At 39.6% G+C, this 21,896-nt stretch overlaps 2 protein-coding genes across 3 annotated transcripts in view; one reads left to right on the plus strand and one right to left on the minus strand.

Moving 5' to 3' along the window:
* Positions 1-5,069: 5,069 nt before the first annotated feature.
* Positions 5,070-8,478, minus strand: rpl26 (ribosomal protein L26). Its single transcript, XM_028008658.1, has 4 exons — positions 8,380-8,478; positions 7,611-7,782; positions 7,381-7,521; positions 5,070-5,235 (listed from the first exon to the last, which is right to left on the minus strand). Exons 2-4 carry the CDS (start codon positions 7,776-7,778, stop codon positions 5,107-5,109), a joined length of 438 nt encoding a protein of 145 aa, XP_027864459.1. The 5' UTR covers positions 7,779-7,782; positions 8,380-8,478; the 3' UTR covers positions 5,070-5,106.
* Positions 8,479-8,830: 352 nt separating this feature from the next.
* LOC114139040 (serine/threonine-protein phosphatase 2A 55 kDa regulatory subunit B beta isoform) overlaps positions 8,831-21,896 on the plus strand; it is a 55,705-nt gene continuing 42,639 nt past the window's right edge. For both annotated transcript variants that reach the window (XR_003594371.1, XM_028008656.1), the window contains exon 1: positions 8,831-9,279. Coding sequence is in view for 1 of the 2 variants with exons in the window: in XM_028008656.1 (XP_027864457.1) it covers positions 9,201-9,279 (79 nt within the window). In the remaining variant the exon portion in view is untranslated. The remainder of the gene's footprint in view (positions 9,280-21,896) is intronic.

Genomic DNA, 21,896 nt, shown 5'->3' on the forward strand with positions numbered 1-21,896 from the left:
CCACGCCTCTCTCGGAATGGCTGAGCAGTTCTCCCAGCGCATATTTTGGATAAAATAAATCATTGTGTCTATGGATCCGCTGGTCTGTCTCCCATTTTTGTCATCGCCTATGAGTGGGGCGTGACAATATGTATATAAATCCTTCATGTTAGTTAGCTAAACCTATTATTGTTCAACTTTTTGTCAAGAGGACGTTTTAAAATGTTCGTGTTTATTTCAAAAGTACAGAGGAAACCGATTTTCACTACAGAATGACGTGAGACTGACATTACTATAAGAACAATTTGTTTCAGTTTGCAGTATTCGTCAGGACAATCAAAAGACAGTTGTAGTTTGTGACAGAGAAACATCATCATCACACTCACATTACCAAAAAGTTTCATTTTAGTTCACTAAGTGAAACACATTGTGTGGATTATTTACACACATACTGATGTTTTCAAGCCTTTGTTTCTTTTAAACATGACAATTGAATGCCGATAAAAAACACAACGTGACCAGTCAAACATCGCCTTCATCAAATCACATTCGAATTGATTGAACACTTTGTTTACATTTAATAAATTAGGATGAGGCTAATTTTTCAGATTAAAAGTCTCTTTTGAAAATAACAATCGGGAAGATGGGAGTTATGATTCAAGAAACCATTGCTCACGTTAAAATTCCTGTTTATTTTACTCCCTATCAGTCCCTCACGATAGCAAACCTCGGAGTCTCCAGCTTCCAGCCCTGTGTGGGCGCTCCTGGTGATGGATAGTTACCAGAGTTGCTAAGCCTCTGCATCCCTCTGCTTGTTCCTGTTACTGGCACCAGACCTAGGGGAATCTGAGCCAGTATCAAGCGGTGCAAAGGCACATGAATCCTTTGCAACCAATTTCTGTGGATCACAGAGGAAGCGAGTTGAAACAATGTTACTCTGGCAGAGCTCGTTTATTCTGAGCCGCACATTTTCAATTAAACAAACACAACCACAGTACAATTCAAATGCAGTCAACAACATCCGGAGTTTCCACAAAGAAATAAAATAAAGTAAAATAAAATAAAATAAAATCCTCAAATAAAATAACATAATAGCAAAAGAAATTAAGAAAATCTAATCCTAAATTAACATAACCCAACTGAACAAAACATTCCATCTACAACACACAGTAAACACCAACGTTTGTCAGTTACAACTGTTTTTTTAACGTTTGTCAGTTACAACTGTTACAGCGGCCACAAAAGAGATCAAGCCCACCACAAACAAATACACTGTTATAAGAAACAAAAATATTATAATGCTACCCAAACAATACTGACCGATCAAGTGATATAAATAAATTTAAAAATCCCCAAGGCTCCAACAACAAAAAGCAAGCTACACGCCGACACAAATCAACGGCAATACAAAACTTTGCAATTATAAATGTAAGTTATACAATAGACTCCGAAATTAATCTTTATATATGTACAGATCATTTTACATGGCTTATGAGAGTGGCCTTCTATCTTACCTCACAGAGGAAGCGAGTTGAAACAATGTTACTCTGGCAGAGCTCGTTTATTCTGAGCCGCGCATGCCCAGAGCCAGGAAACTCGTTCTCCTCGCTAGACCCACAGCGGCGCGAGAGCGCCCCCACTGGCAAGAAGACACACGCACACAACAAACACGTCTACACACACAGAAAAAAAACAAAGACAAAAGACAAGACCAACTCCGATAGAAAAATAGGGGGTGTATTTTCTATTTATTTATTGATTTTTTTTAACCTTTTTTTCTCAACCCACTACATTCCCGTCTTCCTACTTTTCAGCTATTTGACCTCCATGTTGTTCAGGACGGCAGCTTTCATGTCATGATCTGTCGCTCGTAGTACGGAGCTGCACCTGCCTGTCTACGCGCCACACAGACGGACATTTACAGATCACAGAGTGTTGGGGAACAAAAAAAATACCTCCAGCAAGACATCATCAGTCCCACTCTGTGTGCTGATTTAAATACAAAATGCTCTGACCGAGTCTAATGCATGCCCGCGTGTAGCTCCGTTAAAACAGAGCAAAATTTGTCACTTACAGACACACAATGTATCTCCACTAAGTCATATTATCTGTCTCAAACTCAATTAAAGGTCATATTGCATAATTTTTGCTACCTTTCCTTGGGAATTGCATTAGCACTGTAGTCTGACATCAATAAATCACACAGTGGCCAATCAAAATGAAAGAACTAATCATTTTAATTCATAAAATGAAGATTTAAATGGTAATTTATTCAGTGACGAGGACAAAGTATATCTGGGAGCAATAGCTTGAGACCCGACAGACTGGAACCCTGCCCATGAATTAAAAAGTTATCCATTTAAAACTTAGTACCTACAGAGAACACAAAAAAATTAAACAGGTAAAAAAAACTTTTAAAATTTTTACCTGATAAACTTTATTCTCACACAATAATAAATTTGAACCAAAATAAAAATGTTTTAGGTGATTATTGTCTAAATCCACAATACTAAAACTCAAAATATTCTCTGACATTGTAAACTCAGGAATTTATGAGGGGGAAAAAAGAGTCTCGCTCTTTTTATCGTTTCAAAATCACATTTGGTATTGCATCCTGTGAATACGTTAAACTGGATCCAGAAATTGAGAGAGTGAGACAAAATCCTGGAGTTTCAACACCAGAAAATATCCATGTTTTTTTTATATGAATGTGTCAAAATATTCTTTAAATTTCAGAGTTTTTGGCAGAAATTTACTTCTGTTTGACAGCTTCTTTTTTTTTTTTCTTTCATATGCCATGGCCCGAATACTACTTAGAAATGTGTGTTTGGGCAAAAAACATTTTTACAGTGTTGCAGTTGTAGACGGTGCAGTTGCCGCCCACATGTCAAATTCCCAAGGCTGTTTTTATGACAGAAATGTATATATTTCTAAACAGAGGTGTGACCAAGTCACTGTGTTGCAAGTCTCAAGTAAGTCTCAAGTCTTTGTCCTCAAGTCAGAGTCAAGTCTCAAGTAAAGACAGGCAAAAGTCGAGTCAAGTCTCAAGTCAGGAACCTTTAATTTCAAGTCATTTCGAGTCGTTTTTATTTTATTTTATTTTTATAATTTGCAATTATACATAAAATTCCAATAATAGACCATTTGTTCGTTTTAAAATATGTATTTATCTCAAATGATAGAACATGTGTAGCTGAACACAAAGTATAAAAACATTTTTAAATTGGACCACTTTATTGCCCAGTTCTGTTAAACTTGATATTCAATAAAAAAAGACGAAAATGCTGACATTTCCACAGCACAATACAAAGAACCATAACAGCAGTTTTTTCCTCTTTTCTCTCACCTGTCAAAACAATATATTGTCAATATAATTTCCCAACGTAGATGTCTTCAAATACACCAACCATCCTTAGATGATACTAGACCCGGCTCATCATCATGATGGGACAGAGAGACTCTGTTCCCTGTGTTCAGGTCCAGAATCTGCTTTCTGTTCCGGAGCCCCGCTCACTATCCACCGGCTTCCTGAGCTAACACGGTGCACATTATTTGTGGAGGCATTTGAAGGACCGGATTTATGGTAAATAATCACCAATTTAACCCGGAGTACACATGCTAACACGAAGTTAGCTAAAGTCAGCTATCTTACAGCAAAAGAAAAGCGCCACCTACCGATCTTTGTGAAGCTTCAAATGCCGGACAAAGTTGGACGTCGTGGCATCTCCATCCGATATTCTCTTCTTGCATGTTTTACAAGTTGCAGTTCGTTTTTTAGCCGAAAGTTCATAACCTACGTAGCCAAAAGAAATTACTCGCGGAAGCATATTCGAGCGGTTATTTCGTATTTCGTTCCCTGAGCTCTGCAGCTTTGCCGCGTTTTTTTAAACGTTCAAATCCTGTTAATTTGATTGGTTGTGCTGCAGCTACGTACACATACATACATAAGGAGAGAGGAAAACCATAGTGACGGTCTGCGCATATTGATACGGAGTGAGTGAAATTAATTAATGACGCCACTTTATAAATAATGTGTTTTAAATTTTAAGACTGAGTAAAAAATATCAAGTCTTTTCAAGTAAACAGCTTCAAGTCGAGTCAAGTCCCAAGTCAATGGCATGAAAGTCAAAGTCAAGTCCGAGTCTTTGAGCATTTTTTCAAGTCAAGTCTCAAGTCGTGATTTTAACGACTCGAGTCTGACTCGAGTCCAAGTCATGTGACTCGAGTCCCCACCTCTGGCATTTTCTGACACCTACTTGTCACTTTGTGAAATTACACATTTACACAAAAACTGGATTTTCCTACATTTTAAACGGATAGCGGTGCATGACCTTCAGTATTTTACGTTACTTGACTTTATGCTTCAGTATTTCACTAGCATTTAAGTCTTGGTTGTTTATTTGCCATTTCGTACCTTAATCTTTACAGCTGTGCATCAATGTTATCAGATTTGGGCAATAGACTTAAAAATATTGCTATTTTGATTTATTATTTGCAATGTTCCTATATTTAAAATACCTTTTGGACATAAATTGATTAAAGCATAGTCTAACAAAAACATTTTTACACTAAAATGAAAATGTATTAATTATGAAAAAAGTACCACACTGGATTGGTTCAGTTTCTTACAACTGTGCTGGTTAGCAGTACACATGCTTTAAATTGTGAATTTATCACTGGAAAAATTGAAAAATAGTTCAGACAGCAAAGGAAGCAACTTTAATTTCATTCAGCCTTAAGGATGTGAAAACAAAGTTATGTCTCAAAATGACTTTTGGCTCGCTCCGTAATTACCCACCTCCTAACCTGAAAGACTTAATTTTACAAAACTAATAGACTAATTTTTAGAGGACATTGGAGCAGCCCTAAAATATTTTAACTCAGAAAATATGCAAATGTGACATGATAGGTCAAAATTCAAGTTGAAATGTTCTTTCTCACAGACTTTTGTCAGCCAGAATTTAAAATGAATGTTTCACAACATATTTTAAACAGTCACAAATCTGGACGGTTACATTTTGTGATGTCTTAATTTTGGAATATTTATATGCATGTATATATGTACACATAAAACTCCAAACAAAATGAGATCCAATTATACAGTTTATTAATAGCAAAAGATCATTTTCACTCCTGCATCTTCTCGATGGTCTCCTCCTTGTATTTGCCCTTGTCCTTCCCAACAGCGCGAGACTTGGCCTTGCGCTCAAGGATCTTCTTGCGATCCTTATCGAGCTTTAGCCTAGTGATGACCACCTGGGAAAATAAAAAACATGGCTTGGTAAGAATCATGTCTCACTGCAATTATTAAGAGCCCTCAGAACAACAAAATATCCCTTGGCTGTGTATCGTCAGCAAATATGTAATTTTGAAAGTAGTATCAAAAACAATGCAAAACTTCATTTAATAACCAGAAAGAGACAGAAATGTACAGAAAGATTTAGAAATATACATAAAGAGTAAAGTGCTCAGAAACAAAGTAACTGCAGACATTTTTAAAGTAATGTTTCAGTGACATCAACCTACCTCTTAGTTTTTAGTATTCACCATAGTTCTACACCATTTTAATTTGTTTAAGCACAAAAAAGTCTCGCTGTAGACAGGCACAGGCACCCTTCAGTAGCACAAGGGTGTACAGAAAATGGATGGATGGACAAATATGTGTTTAGTCATTAACTATGTACTTTTAACTGGACGCAACTAAATGGAAAATAAATAGATATTCTTTGAAAACAGAACTTTAGATGCAGGATTACATGGAGCACTACAAAACGGTTAAGGTGCAACCTGTGATTTGTTATGCTTTCAAATACATTTTTCAGCTTTATAAATAAACATATAAAATAACAATTATAATCTATACCTATAGTGTGAGCACTTCTCCACAACACCAGGAAAGGGTCAAAGATGTGTAAACAAGTTTGTGACCCACTGATGGCAAGGTATCCCTGTTGTTCAAGGACACTTGTAGTGCAAGTTAGTCTTGAGATTTTGAAATTGTGGTTCAGCATGCAGTCCAATAACTGTGTTTAATTTGGATGCACTCATATTTACAAAGAATTTGAAAAACAGATTAATTAAAACAATAATTTTAAAAGGACAGTTAAGATGATCTGGAAATTTGGCATTTCCACTCCTGATTTAAACATTTAAAGAAAACTTGCTAATGTTTGACAGAGGAAGGTTTCATGCAAAATATTTATGAGTAGTCAGTAGCACATTTCACTCATCTTTGTGTCTTAATGACAAAGGAAACAGCTCTGATCTCCACTGTTAATCCACGTATAATAAATACTGCTCTGGGTCAGTTCAGTGTCAATACAAACATGCACAAAGCTGTGCACCTACACACAGCAGGACAAGCTGTCATGCTAACACAGCTGGATTTTGCTAGGTGTAATGAGAATCAGTCACTGACTTATGGTTTTAAGACTGTGTAATAACAATAACAATCCAAATAAATAAATAAATATAAATAACAAATAATATTTATTAAGTGGATTGTATCATACAAAAAGATAAAAGTTATATATGCACTAGATAAATTAAATAATAAAAATATTAAAGGTTTTAAACGGAAGCATTAAAAATTACACTCTATAATTCACTCAAATGTCAAGTTCACCTGATTTTTTCCTTTATTTTTTTCCCCACACAGACATGTAATACTAAGAGTCAAACACTAAAAGCCTCAGATTTACATGATACACTTAAAAGCGTATGGTTGTTGTCAACATGTGCAACACACGGAACCTAAATTCCTGACTTAATCCATGGCAGCAACTTCCACATAACAGTTTTATAACACAGAAGCTTTTAACCATCCCTACAGTATCCCAGGCTAATTGAATTTGAATGCCTGAAGAAAAACTAATGTCAACAATGTAAACGGAGCAAACGCTTTTTACAGTCCAATTAACGAGCATTAACAGCAGAGTTTCTACACATTTTGTCATTTCGACTTTCCCCTGCAAGTTTGTTGTACACTTGAAAACTAAAATACTAAAGGCGAAAATGTTCAACTGAAATTATCATGTGGCACAGATGTGACTGAACAAGTTTTCCAAACCTGGAAAGTGATCGAAACAAATCCCACTCTTTAAAATTGTGTAGGAACCCTGTAATAGTTACAATAAACTCTACATCAGTTTGACAGATTCATCCAAGCAGGTTTTCACCATCAGACAATTTTGTTATTTGAGTCCAACACAACAAAGTTCACTCTTTCCACTTGCAAACATTTCTGACACGCTGAAATAATTAAACCAATGAAATACTAGACAATAGTTCTCAGTGTGACAAGCCCACACATTCAAACAACCTGTAGAGACACCATCACATGACCCTACACAGCTCACTTTTAACACTTCAAGCCGAGGACCTTCGGGTAATGTGCCTCACCTTGCTGGGATGGATGCCGACATGGACTGTGGTTCCGTTGGCCTTCTCTCTCTGCACACGCTCGATGTAGATGACATACTTCTTCCTGTAGACCTGCACCACCTTGCCGATCTGCTGCCCTTTATAGTGTCCACGGACAACCTGGGAGCAAAAGCACCACTGGCTCAGCAACACTGTGATCAAACCTCATCATCTCGACCAGAACTCTTCATCTATCGGAACCACATTACCTGCACTTCGTCGTCTTTGCGGATAGGCATGGACCTCACGTTGTATTTCTGGCGGAGCTCCTTGGACAGCGGGGAAGACATGATCTTCCTCCTGATGTGTGAGGGGGCATTGAAGTGCCTCTTGCGGTTCTTGCGACGGGAGGATGTTACAAATTGGTTAAGCTTCATGATGCTGTGGAGTGAAACAAACAGGCTATATTGTGAAACTGTAAAGCTCACATTTCCATAAGAAAACGGCACTTATAGCTCCTAGCCTCCCAAACATCTTCAGTATAAAGCCTGCAAATAATTATGGCGGCCAACATGAAGTTTATTACACATAGACGTAGAGCAACTGTTTGCATACAAGTCCTGTTAGCATAGTCCTCGCAGCGTAAAGCTACATGCTAAGGCAGCTAACGGCGCTCCGAAGGTTTAACTACAAGCCAAAAAGGAAACTCGGTTATTTCATAAAGACGGAAACTTCTTAGAATTAGTTGACGCAACTCATGGAACTATAAAACTCACATAATTACAGTCGCTTTCACCCGAAATGAAGTCGTTCAACTACAGCGGATAGAGGCATGCGGATAGAGCCGTTGCTAGCAGGGAACCCACATACAGTTTGTCCATATATCATAATCTACCACTAAAATTGCATCAATAATATCGGTGATTTATTAGTATTCATGTTTACATTGTGTTACTGTGTGTTCATTGCGACACAGCGACATTACATGGAGGATGGATGTTGATAACTTTGGTGAATTTCGCTGACAGGAATCCTTACCCTGCCTTTGCTCCTCTATGGCCGGCGGAAAAGAGACCTGCAATGTACTTCCGCCTACATTAGTTCAAAGTAAAGTCTCGCGAGATGTGCAGGCTCGTATAAAAAATAACGCACATAAACAAAATTAAAGACCACCTACTTCTAGTATTGACATCTGCGCTGCTTCCGTGAATATTTATAGTTATTACATTTGGGCTTGAAAGGTCATTTCAAAACTTTTCAAGTTGCTTAATTTTTACTTACATTTTTGTATTATTGCGAATTAAAGTAACTTTTAGACTCTCCACGAGATAAAGCATATTCTCTGATATGCTTTTATTCATGCCACGTTACAAGTTTGTTTAATATAAATACAATCGTCACAAGGTGGCGCCAAACCTAATTAATCTATAATCTGCTCAGCGGACAAGTTTTGTTTATGATTCATCCAGTTCATGCCGCTGTTCGTCACAGTGTGTCATATCTCACTGTTCGATCTCTGTAATCAGCTGCAGTTGGCTCTCCCCACTCTGAGCAGCTGACAAACAAACAGCAGAGGCTGCTTTCACCCACAGACCACACTGGTGCTGACTTCCTCAGCTGTCAGGACAGAAGCGAACCCCTAGTGTCCTGCTTAAACAACTCGGCGTTGCTCCCCACCGGTCGGAGCGCAGCTCTACCGGAGAGATGCTGTCATAGCCCCCCTGCACCGCCGCGGACATAACAGCCTCTTTCCCCTCACGCACCTCCCCGGTTCGTCTCTGGCTGGGCCGTCGCGGCAGCAGTGCGGATGTGGAGCCCGCAACGCAGCGCTCTTCACCCGACGGCAAGCACCGGAGAAGATGAAATGTTTTTCCCGTTACCTCCCGTACCTCTTCCGCCCTCCGAGCACCATCCTGTCCTCCACTTGCCACACCGAAGGTAGGGTGGGACCCCTGAAAGGGGGGCTTCCACGGTTCCGTGAGTTGCTTAATAATAACATAATTGGGTGTCCCCGAGACATGCGTGTGGAGAAGTTGTACTGGCAATGCCTTTTGCAGATGTGTCATAGTGCATTAAGTTGTGTTGTGTTTCTTTTATATAACGCCAATGGGGGGGATGTAAACATTTCTGATGCAAATGACAAAAATTTCATGGAGGGTTTTTTTCTTGATTGTGAACCTACGTGGCTACATTTCGCTGTTAACACATATTCATAGTATGTCAAGAATACAGAAACTCAGTTTGTGGAGTTGCATGACAACTACCCCCTTGGCCTCTTAACCCCTTTATCCCTCAGCCCTAGAGGCATTGGTCTGTGTGAGATTCTTAAGGTGTTATAAGCTTGGCATTTAGGCAAAAATATTAAAACAAAAATGTATAACATAAAATAATTACGTTAGTTAAAAACAGAATAATTCAGAAATATTATGATGTTACAATTAGAAATGTGCAACCTGTAGCAGTGGTACCTAAACTTTTCAGTTTGTGACTCACAAATGAACAGTGGAAAGTGGAGACTTGCGGCTGCCACAGTTTGTTGAGTAACTATAGTATCTTGTTTAAACAAGAGTATGACAGTACGAACAGCGTCAAACAGCTAGTATATTGTTTTTATCTGTAATACTAATCTTGTAAGTACAATTTTCTTGGAGTCCAAATGTTCATAGCAAGGGTCAGAAACTCCAGTCCCTGGGTGCCTCTGTTCTGCAACTTTTGGATGCATCAGTGCTTCAACATGCCTGAATCAAATAAATGGTTAATGAACAGGATTTTGGAAAACTTGCTGACACACCAAAAAGGTAATTCAACCTTTTTATTCAGGTAAAAATGGTGAAAAGCTTTCCTTTTGCCAGCTGACCTGCAGGGAAAGGGAAGATCAGTGAAGAATTACTTTTTGACCCATACACCCAGAAACAGTCCTGATCATTTCAGTACAGTTTCTGACATCTCATTCATAGGATTTATTTATCACCAGAGGTCTTTATGGACAGTCATCAGATAGGAAATGTACAGAGAGAGAAGGCAGGAAGACACACAGCAAAGGTCTCTGGGTCAGGAATGAACACAGAGTGGCTGCGTTGAGGACAGTAGCCTTTTCATAGAGCGTGCTCGCTCTACCTCTACACCACGCAGTGCCCCTCATTTTATTTTTCTAAACCTTGTTTTAAGCAGTACCTGCTTTGTTTTGAGATAGCTCCTTCCCTTATTCATGCAGTTCAGAATGTGTATTGCCCTGAAACATGCCGGGGTGTTTTCCCGGAGTTACACAGACTTGTAATGTTGAAAGTCCCCACCCTGAGAGCAGAAGCTTAAATGACTTTACATTCTTGCTGGTCAATTCACCCTGCTGATTGTGCTGCCAGATGTGGCCCATGAGGGGTCTGAGTCTTTGTATAACCAGCTATTTACTAGGTCATAACATGGAGACTAAAGCATTGCATTATTTAGCTTTGGATGGTTGCCCTTCTTCCTTCCTGTGTATGCTCTGCCCTTCTGCTTCAGCCCATTGGCACAGGAAGTAAGATACTGAATACCAGTACGTTGTGGTCATACTCGAAGCCCCCCGGTATCTTGACCTATTTATGAACTGTGCGTTATATTTTCCTACAAAGAATCAAGTGCTTAGTGTATGGTTCTCAAACCGTGGTAGAAGCACCACTGGAGGTGCATGGGTTGCTCTTAGTGGTACTCAGAATACATTTTGGTATTGCAAAGTAAATACAAGCAGGTTAACTATTTGTATGATTTGATGCAACATACAAAGAAATCCAAGTTATGTTTATATCACTATTTTATTTTCTCTTCTCCAAAATGATTTCCCTTTTCTATAGTTACTATTATCAAATAGATAGTGCTTAAATTCTACATATATGTAAAATTGATTACATAACATTGGGTACCAATGTTTTTTTTGTTTTGTTTTTTTTAAAACTAAAATGTTTATGCCGGGTTCTTAAAGAATCAGTCTCTCTTGAGACACCTTTACAGGAACCTTGATTAATGTCTCTCCAGAAGTTTTGAAAATTCAGACTGAAAGAGAAAGAAAAAGCAGCAAAAGTTTAAAGGAAAAACTCTGAAAGATTTTTAAAAACCCTGAAGAATCATCGCTAGGGATAAGTTCAAATGACTACAAGGGTGTCTGCCGCCTTAGAAGGATGATATAAAGAAAGCAGAGCACAGTATACAATTTCAGAATAAAAAAACAATTTCAACTAATCACATCATGAAAATCAGTAAGGTACAAAGACTCAGCTTCAACGTATGTGGTGCAGTTTGACTGTTTTTAAATAGAACCCAACAAAAATAGAGTCAGACAGGTGTTTTTTTGGACAGGGTTTTTTTGCCTGTTGAGACAATAATAATAATAATAATTAGACCAAAAGGTTTGCGTTTCCTGTATATCACCCTTGTCTGCAGAACAGCAAAGCTTGATTGGTTTTAACACATGTGGAGCCCAAGTTATCAGCTGCAACTCATTGTGCTCCGCAAACCATTTCTGAACAATCTTTGCTGAAAAGAAGCATGCCGATCAGGACATACAGTTTCCATGAATGGATGTTCAAGGTCAGTATGGTCAATGTAGCATTCATATAATGTCTATATGAATGTTATGCTACCATGTACCAACAACTAATTTCATTGGTTGCTACCATTCTACCATCTATATTATAGATCGTAGGATGATAATATTGCAAGAATATTGCCCGAAGCATTACTTTTCTAAACATGGTGCTGTGTGTCTTTCAGGTAAGTGAGGCACATACACTTGCTAATCCAGGTGATGTAAAAGAAAATATGATTTATGAGACCAGGCCACCATGTTTCATATTTCCGTAGCCAAATTCTGGTGCTTACGTACCCATTGTTGGAGAGTTTTGGGTGGTGGACAGGAGTCACAGTTATTCTGTCTATTTTTTTTATGAAAGTCAGTATGAACTTCTTCAGCTATTTGATCTATAGTTGCTTTTTCTGGTAAATGGGGCCACATTGGACTGCCTTCACCCATTTCCCCTGCTTCAAACATCAACTTTAAAGACAAGATGTTCACCAACCACCTGTTTAATAAACAGCTGCTATCACGACGAGATTGGCCATTATGTAATGCCTGAATTTGCAAAAGAAAGCAGCATAAGGATAGTTCTTCTTTTTTCAAAGTGGAATTTTATCTTTTAGAATGGTGTGGAGTAATATCAGAAACGTTATCATGTCAAAGCTAGATGTTACGAAGTGAAGCTGACAAGAAACCCTTCTTTCTTGCCTCAGCCTCTGCTGTCCCCTTAACTCACTGTCTGACTCTCAATCCCTCTGTGTGTCATCAGGGATGGGTATAATAGGAGAAAGGGATAGATCACGGACCATGGATCTTAGAGCTCAGCCACAGTAACATGATCCGGCGCTGCTCTCTTTGTGCACAGCCGTTACGAAACAGTCGGAGTCAGAAAGCAAAAAGCGGGAGAGGTTTGCTGGGTCCTGTGTGCTGGAGGCTGGCAGGGTGTGATGCTGACACAGCAGATGACCCTGGAAATGTGATGAGTAAAGGAGGCACACACCGTCTCCTCTGTGCACTATTTGTTTTTTTTCCGCGCTAAGTCATGCAATTACTTGCGTGACCCGAGGTTACTTCAAACTGACTTTTAAAAGTCTTCTGAGGCCGGTCAGTACATTATGATAATCCTTTTTTTTTCTTGTCTGCTGTTTCCAGCTGAGCAGAGTTTACCCCAGGGAAGATGAGTGTGCATTCACCATGTTGGTGGAAAATGCATTGCATAAGCGGTGTACTAGACGCTAGACATGTGTGTGTGTATTTTCCTTTTGTTTTTCTGGGTCATTATGAGGAATATTGTGCCAGGATCACTTTGATTCACCTGGGTCCAGTCTCTGAGGGGCGCAGTATCAACTTTGTGTCAGCCTTTCCTTTGACCCAGTAAGTGTAAATAAGGTTCTAAAAAGGTTTCATCTATGTTTTGTCCTTGGTGTACTCTATTTTTTTCCTTTCTCCTGTTCCACATCAATTCTGTCAGTTCTGCTGTGATGGATTAAGTCTTAAACTTTTCTGACAGCGGTTTGTGTTTGAGTCATGAAAAAACGTGGTTCCCTTAGTGACACCTCGCCATTTTTCAGGTTGCTCCCACTCCTGCGTCAGCTTCCTCGTCTTCCTACTTCCGTTTGTTGCTCTTGGTGACAGAAACCCTGCGGCCCATTATTTGTTTTAGAGAAATTTGTTCAGATTTTATCATTGCAGCTAATGACAGGGACTCGAACAAGTGTCTTGGTGCGTTGTTTCTTTAATGCACTGGGTGATTAATTTATAAAAGGAGCAGTTTGTGGCGCCGGCGCCTGGAGGCGGGGAACTTCTGTCATGGCTCTGACAAAGAGGGGCCGTGGGTGCGCGACTTACGCAGGGTTTGCATGCTGGTGTGCATGTGTTCTGTTATCATAAGTGTCGCTGTGTTGTTGTTTGCCTGACAGACAGACAACTCAGAGCTCTGAAGGCATGAACACACCGCCGGGGACAAACACTCGTGACGTACTTGACACATTTGTGCACATGTCTGCTCTGTCTCATCTTTAACAAGCAGAACATGCTTGTTAAAGCAAAACTCCAGCAAAATTTAACCAGATAAAATTGATGATAGCATCTGGGTAACATAATGTGGTTTTTTGAACTAGCCTTGCAGTCTTATCTAATGATAAAAACCCCAATCTGCTTCACATAATAGTCTTGTGAAGCAGATTGGGGTTTTTTCAGCTAGCCAATCCCTGCGTGGATTGACTAGCTGAGCAGCAGTGCAGACGTGGATTGCTGCTACTAGGATTTCATTTTGTAATAGAATTGTGTCTGGGAAAGTTGTATTGCCATACATATGCATTTCCTCTTATGTAGGTGACCATCAAGGATAGACAGATCATCAAGAAAAGTTCTGAAAGCTCCAGTAGAATCCTGCTTTAAAAAAAATTGGGATGTTGTTCAACAGTAGTACAGAGATTGATGATATAAGGACACACAAACACTTTGGTTTCCGTCATTTTCCCTCAGAACTGCTTTGACTCTTTCTACTATAGGTTTTGAATAACCTCCCCGGAGATTTTGATCTGTATTGACCTGAAAGCATCACACAACAGCTGTAGATTTGTTGGCTGTACATCCATGTTGCCAATCTTCTGTTTCACTACATCCAAAGGAAACCATGTTGGATTGAAATCAGGCAATAGTGGAGGCACAGTAAACCCAGGTTCATGTTTAGGAAACCATTTTTTACAGCCTTTGAGTTTTTGTGTGGATTGTGGACATAAAATGATGGACATTTAATAACAATATTAAAGCCTTGCACATTGTGTATTGGTTTTAAAAATGGAAGTTGATGGATTGCATAAAGCACAGTCCTGTCAGACATATCCAAAAGACATGTCAATCCATAGTTAAATACACAGTTATAGATATTATTTTGTGTTTCAAAGTAAGATGATGAAAAGAAAAGGAGGATCAGGAGACAGCAACCACTGCAGCAGCGCAATGTTTAAGCACCGCTAGATAGTTTTCATGGGTCGTCTTTGGTTGTGGGAGCTTTTAATCGGCAGTCAGTGAATGTGTTGCACTGAACAACAGGCCATGGATTAAAGCTGAGAGTTTTTTTATTATGACTTTCAATATTTTTTATAGCAACAAGATTTTGTTTTTGCCACAAAGGCCAGTAATCATCCAGTGTCAACCTGAAGCTGAAAGGGAACCAATAAAACTATCCCCGACATCATTAAACAACCAACCTGAACCACATATGATTCTGAGTAATCAAAGAAAAAAAATGTTTATTGTCATAACCATTTTACTGTTATTATGACAACTTTTGAGCCAATTTTCTGAAGTTGGGTTTCTGGCCGTCTCCCTAATGATTAGGTCCGTGGGTTCTCTATCAGATTCAAGTCAGGACTCTGGTTGAGTCTCTCCAAAAATGTTCATCTCACTTTCAGCCTGAAGAAACAGCTTGGCACAATTAGCAGATCAGTTTCAATCGATATCTGCTGGAAGTATACATAATTTTGTGCTCAACTGTATAACTTGACGTTCAATTCTTAGATCCATGTCGATACGAGGTACTTCATTTTGTTGAAACATTTCTTTACTTCTATCTCTATCTGCAGAACAAAAAGTGAGGTTGTGAGAAGTGTACAGATTACAGTTACATTTTTGCACCAAAGCCATCGCCGCTGTTTATGGATGTGGATGATAAAACAATTTGATTTAGGAAGCAGAGATTAAATTTTACTCCTCACAATATTACATTTTGAAAGAATAATGTGAGAACCCTTGCTGTGTCTCTTCAGGCTGATTATTCTCGGGGCGAAGTGTTTCACCGGGTGGATAAATGTACAGATTGTGTGCAGTTATAAGCAGTGGGAATCATTCCAATAGAAACAGCTGGCACTGATCTCTAATAAAGGAGGAATGCAAACACAATGTCATGTTTAGCAAATACAAACTGAGGTCCAGGATTTGTAATGTTTACGGTCAAACATAAGTCGTGTTCTCACCTCCATTTAGCAATGACTCTGGTCAAGGTGAGTCAAATGAAGGGGAACAAATCCACCTGGAAGAACATGCTTTCAATGTAAAGTACGATTCAGAAAAGTGTTGGTGGGGGAGGGGAAATGTAATAAAGTAATCTGCGGTGGGATAAAACAAAAATAAAAATAAAATTCCCCACCGAGGCTGATCTCAACATGATGTTCTCTCTCACAGTAAGAAGAAAACACCGCAGCATATCAATGTTTTTTTCTCACACAGCTCTCGCTCCCAATCTCACTTTACCACAAACACGTCCTGCTAGGTTTCCACATGAAAACAAGGAGAGAGTAAGAGTGAAAGAGAGAGAGAGAGAGAGAAATAAATCGACATCGCTTACGGGTTATAGTGTTATTCCAGGCAAAGCAGCGGTGTCAGTCTCTTTCTCATTTTTTACCTTTATTGTTGTTTCACAACATGTAGGACCTGAACATATCTTTTAGCATCCTGGCCCGTAAAGTTTAATGTCAATCCGTGTGGTTTTAAACCTGGTCTGTTAAGTAAGGTCGACTTTGTCTCTGTTGGGAGCAGCAAAGCCAGACACAGAGACTTCTTATCAGGCTGAACTGCTTGGGCCTTTTGCTCTGGCCGACAAAGCTGCACAGAGACACAGCTACTACTGGGATTGGAGTAAATATAGAACAACAGGATGGGCGTCCTCTTTTTCTCAGTCCTCCCTCTGCACCCATCTGTTTCTGCTGTTTTAGAAGAGGTCTCGTTCGCATGACCTTTTGTAAAAACCAACTTTATAAATCATTATTTTGCGGGAGAATGTCAACATTTTTCTTCCATTTTTTGAAAAGTAAGCAAATAAATAATAAATCATCAATATACCCTCAGGATCTGTAAGGTTGTTTTCTTCAATGAAGACATGAAGACAAAATTATCCAAATTACCCAGGCTGTGTTTGGAAGTGTTGAGAACATGGGCAGGTGCCACTCAACAGCGGGGCCCTGCTTGTATGCATTGCAGCCTTTTAAACTTATGAAGATAGATACAAACATTGCAGCTCAGATGAAACATTAATGAGACTGTGCAGAAGCAGGGAAGAGAATATTCAGCTGATTAGAAGGACAAATCATACAGCCGATAATAAAACACGGCGTCACGCACACTTTAAACAGTGAGAGAAAAACACAATAATTCACATTTCGGAACATTTAGTTCCCAAGTGACACCAGAACCGGTGATCTGGACCTCTCTTTTTTTTTTCTAATTTATTCAGTCTCTCCTGCCAAGGCTTTTGTGCACAGCAAATGATAATTTATCCATTTAAATTCAGAATCTTTCCTGTCCAGGACAAGGTTATTACTGCTAGCTAAAACAGTGAGAAAACTGAGAAAGCACTTTTGTTAACTGAAATAAAGAGAAATGGCAATTAATGGGGAAAAAAATTGTAGCTAACTGGAATTATGATGTGTTTTTATAAAACTAATTGAGGCATACTGAAATTATGCATATAATATCTTTCCTTTTCGTGTTCATGGATTTATATTAATGTTCCAAACTAATGTGAAATTGAATATGTCTTTTGAAAATTGCATCTTCCGTTGAGTATTCATTATGCAATCGCAATACAATACTTTGACCTTTTTGAATTCTGCACCTAAAAATGAACAAAAGTACGAACAAGCTAAAATTACTAAAACTATCCCAAAACTAAACAATATTTAACTAATAATAACCAATAAGAACTGGCAAACCCACTCTAAAAACAAATTAAAACTAACTGAATTAGACGAACAAAAAGTCACAACAAAATACCACTAAATTATGATGAAAAATCCAAAACTATTATAACCATACAGTAATTCAGGGTAATGAAGGATAGGATGCTCCCTGCCCAATCCTCCAATGCGTACAGAACCATTTTAAGCTGGTTTATAATTAGCAACTTAACTGACTGGGATGAATCTGAGAAAACTCAGATTTACGCCAGAGGCCGGCAAGTTAAAAGGTGACAATGCTCACCACAGTGTGTCGCCTCCAGAATAACAATTAAAACCGAACAAGATATTCCAGGAAAACAAGGCAGGAGATGAATCAGCTGTCATTTCCTCTCTGGACAGAAAACAAACTGTTTTACAGTCTGAAACACAGCTGAACAGGGTGTTTATCTTTAAAAAGGAACAATGGCCGAGATCCTATTAGATCTCACTTTAGGTGTCCCTTTGTATAGTTTCCCAGCATAGTTTTTAACACAGTCCTAAAAATAGTCGTTCCTTACTGCTGAGACATCAAGATATTGCCTGGCTAAAATAACCCGAGCAATAGCATTCGATATGAAGCAGGGATCACAACCGAAACACAGTTTAGAGAAGCTGTGGCTGTTGATGGAGGCTTTTATTGTTTTCACGATGTAATGTGGTGTGTCTGTCTGTGAGAAACAGAGAGAACGGGAGAGGGAAGGAGCTTCTTTTCTCCTTACGCCACACTGTGCTGAAAGCTTTTACTGTTATGTCTGAATACTGTTCTACACAGGAGACATGGCAATAGATTAATAATGTAGCCTAATACAGTCTGAGGCCACAAACTGCACCCGTACCAGTCTGCTCCTAATGTCTAACGCTGCTTTACATGCTATAAAACACTGACTCACATGAGATCACAAACTAAAGCTACGACTATTAAAATTCTTTTTTAAATTAAGGTAACTACTTTTTTTTTTTTTTTTTACTATTTGTTCCATAATTTGTGGAAATGTCCTATAAACCTATCCAAACATGGTTTGTGTCGGCCATGTTGGTGAGCCCCCGTTTTCACTTGACTATTTATTTATTTTTTTTTTTTACACGTTTCTGATGGTATGAAACAAAGACGATGGAAAATGCTTAACTATTAGCATAATCAAAGTCAAATAGAAATGCATTAGAACAAATGTGCTGCGGAGAAAACGGCAGAAAAATTTTTTTTTGAATGCATTCTCCAGTAAACACTCACTGACAGGCATCTTCTTTTTATGAAAATGGCTGACTTTTTATTTGTTTGTTTTGCCAATTCTCGTTTATCTGTGAGAATCCTATGCTCTTCCATCTGTCCACATGTCTAGCTTTGCTGAAACTGAGATTCTGCTGTATTATAGTGGTTCATGTTTCCAGGCTTTCCACTCAGAAGACAGGCGAATCGGAGACGTCAATAAACATTTGTTACAATTGTTTCAATCCAGCTGAGACGTGTAACACCAACTCCCACCTGCAGGTGGCAGCATTTCTCCTACTCCACTGCTGCTTCCGCCTGACTTCATGTCCAGATATAATCCACGAATGATTTGGTGAATAACAAAAATGAAGATATTTAAGGTCCTGAAAGGATGAATAAAGTTTGTGTATAGTCTGTCTGCCTGTTATTTTTCTCATCTTTTTATTTCTATATGTACATTTTGATAATAAGGAAAAAATATTGCAAAATTTCACGAAAATATTTCTCATGTAGCCTCAGTAAATCATTGATAATCATGAGGTTATTGTGCGTTTTCCCCGTGACAGAAACTGCAGTGCTAGCTTCGTTACTGAGACGGTTTTTATTTTCCGGGTTCCTGTGCTTCTCCTCCGGAGCGGCTCGGCGGTTCTACCTGCAGCGTGTGCGGGTTGATGCCCAGAGTGGATGGGATGTGGCTGCACGCCGCCGGCTCATGGTTCGTCAGCGCCGCCGTCTCCATGTCGACCAGCGGCAGTTCACCGTCCTCATCCTCTCCTCCCAGCATGCTCTCTGTCGGGACGCCCTGCGTGATGTCGGCCATGTCGCCGTCCAGCTCCGCCACGCCGTTCACCAAATCCACGGCAGTGGACTGGAGACAAAGAGAGAGCATGAGGACAGACAGAGAAATTCTGGACAGACCAGGTGAGGTCAGAGGTCAAGCGTCCATGAGAGGAACCGGATCAAACCTGCAACATTTCCTCACATCGACCCAATTGGAGGATCGGATCCACTTCAGACTTAAAATTAAAAACCGAAGAGAGAAACTAAAAGGAGCTTTAATACTTTATTAAACAGGAAATAGAAATTACGTTTATGTTAAAAAGCTTTTAAAGCTTTTAATTTCACTTTAAAAGCTTCACCTTCATCTGAGAACCAACAGTAAAATAACTCACACATCCGGCCTCTAACCAGAATCAGAACCAGGAGCATCAGAAAAAGTGCAAAGCTTCTGGTTCTGATGAGAACCAGAACCGGATCGTTCAGCTGAGACCCGGAGCAACAGAACCACCAACATTTAAACACCAAAATGATGAAACATCCATCAGTCAGACAGAAAATCCTGATTTACAATCAATCAATCAATTCAGTAATAAATCAACAAATTTATGGTTAATAAAAACATTTATTCTAACATGATTGGACTGCAGTGAACATTAAACTCGTCCCAGCAGGCAGGTCAGGATTTTGTTTCTGTTTACCCAGCAGGTAAATCACCTGACTGGAATAAACCTGAAAACATCCAGATTTTTATTAATATGTCAGATAAAAAATGCAGAAAAAATCTAAATTATTACATCTTAATTATTCTGAAGCCACCTGGTGGAGAAAAGCTCAGATCAAAACAAACAATACTAGTAATAATAATAATAATAATCAATGATAATAAATGTGAATTTGATTCTTCCGGTTTAAATAATTTTATCACCAGATTAAATGAGAAAATCTGATCAATGTGTGAGTGAGGAAGAGGAGTATGGAGGGGAGCAGGCTGCTCTACCTGAGCAGCCTGCGGCGCCACCTGCTGCTAGGATGGAGGAAGCAGCTGCTGCAGCCTGGAAGCAGGAAGTGACATCATCGTCTTCAGCTTCTTGGGGTCGGTTTTGGGCGGGACGTCGTTGTCTTCGTCTGAGTCCTGTAGGCCATATTTGGAGAAATGGCTGACCTGGAGGAGAAAGGGGGCGGAGTCAGATTCCCTGATGACCTGCGGGTTCTACCGGACTGGACGGGACCAGACCCACCTCGAACACCCAGGAGCCGGTCTCGGGTCGGTACTCCAGGAAGCGCGCGCCCTGCTTCCTGGAGGCCCTCGTAGTTCATGTCGGCGAGTCGCTCTGGGCTGCGGATCTGAGCGCAGGTCGTCTTAGCGTTGGGCCAGACGCCGCCCAGGGTCACCTGAGCCCGCCTGCAGACAGGAAGCAGGGTCAGGACAGGAAACACCACCAGATCAGACCGGACTGGACCGACCGGTTTTGGCCAAAACTACTTTAAGCAAAAGAGAGGGGAGAAGACTTGGGGCAAAGGTCAACTAGACAAGCCAAATAAACCAACAGTCATTTTTTTGGACTCTGGGAGGAAGCCGGAGAGAACCCACTAATGCACTTAGAGAACATGCAAACCCCATGAAGACAGAAGAACCCAGGCAGGAATTCAGTCCCAGGCAAACATTTTATTCAAAGAAAAGAAATGTTTTAATCACACCTTAGCAGAATTTAGAGACCAATTAACTAAACAGTCTTGATTTCAGACTGTGGCAGGAAGCCGGAGTACCCGGAGAGAAACCTGCAAACAGGAAACCTGTCAAATCTTTTTACATTTCAATCCCTTCAATCTATGACCTCATCAGTGAGCTCACTGGACTTCCGGGGCAAGGTCTTGCTTCTGATCGTTGCTATGGAAACGATCAGAACAGTTCTGCATGAGTCAAGCTGAAATAATGACTAAATACTTAAATATTAAGTAATATTTTTTTATTTAACATGAAGAGATTAACAATAGATTTCTACATGATTTAATTTTTGCGTTTGTGGTTTTCCGTACCTGCTGTGGTATAAGTGGTTGTGTATTCCAACCCTGACCGGTTTTGATGGAGTAGGTGGGCGTGGCAGCGTGGTGGCGTGGCGAAGTGACCTGTAACGCCATTGCCATATGTTTGGCTCTAGATTCCACATGTTTCGACCGAGCTGCACCAAACTTGGCATGAGTGATCCTGGTTGGATGCCTGATGATCCTATATCGTCATAGTCTGACGTCATCTAAGCCCCGCCCCCTCAGAACAGGAAGAGCCTTTTTTTTTCTT

The sequence above is a fragment of the Xiphophorus couchianus genome, chromosome 23 (genome assembly GCF_001444195.1).
Source record: "Xiphophorus couchianus chromosome 23, X_couchianus-1.0, whole genome shotgun sequence".
In the NCBI taxonomy this organism is placed as follows: domain Eukaryota; kingdom Metazoa; phylum Chordata; class Actinopteri; order Cyprinodontiformes; family Poeciliidae; genus Xiphophorus; species Xiphophorus couchianus.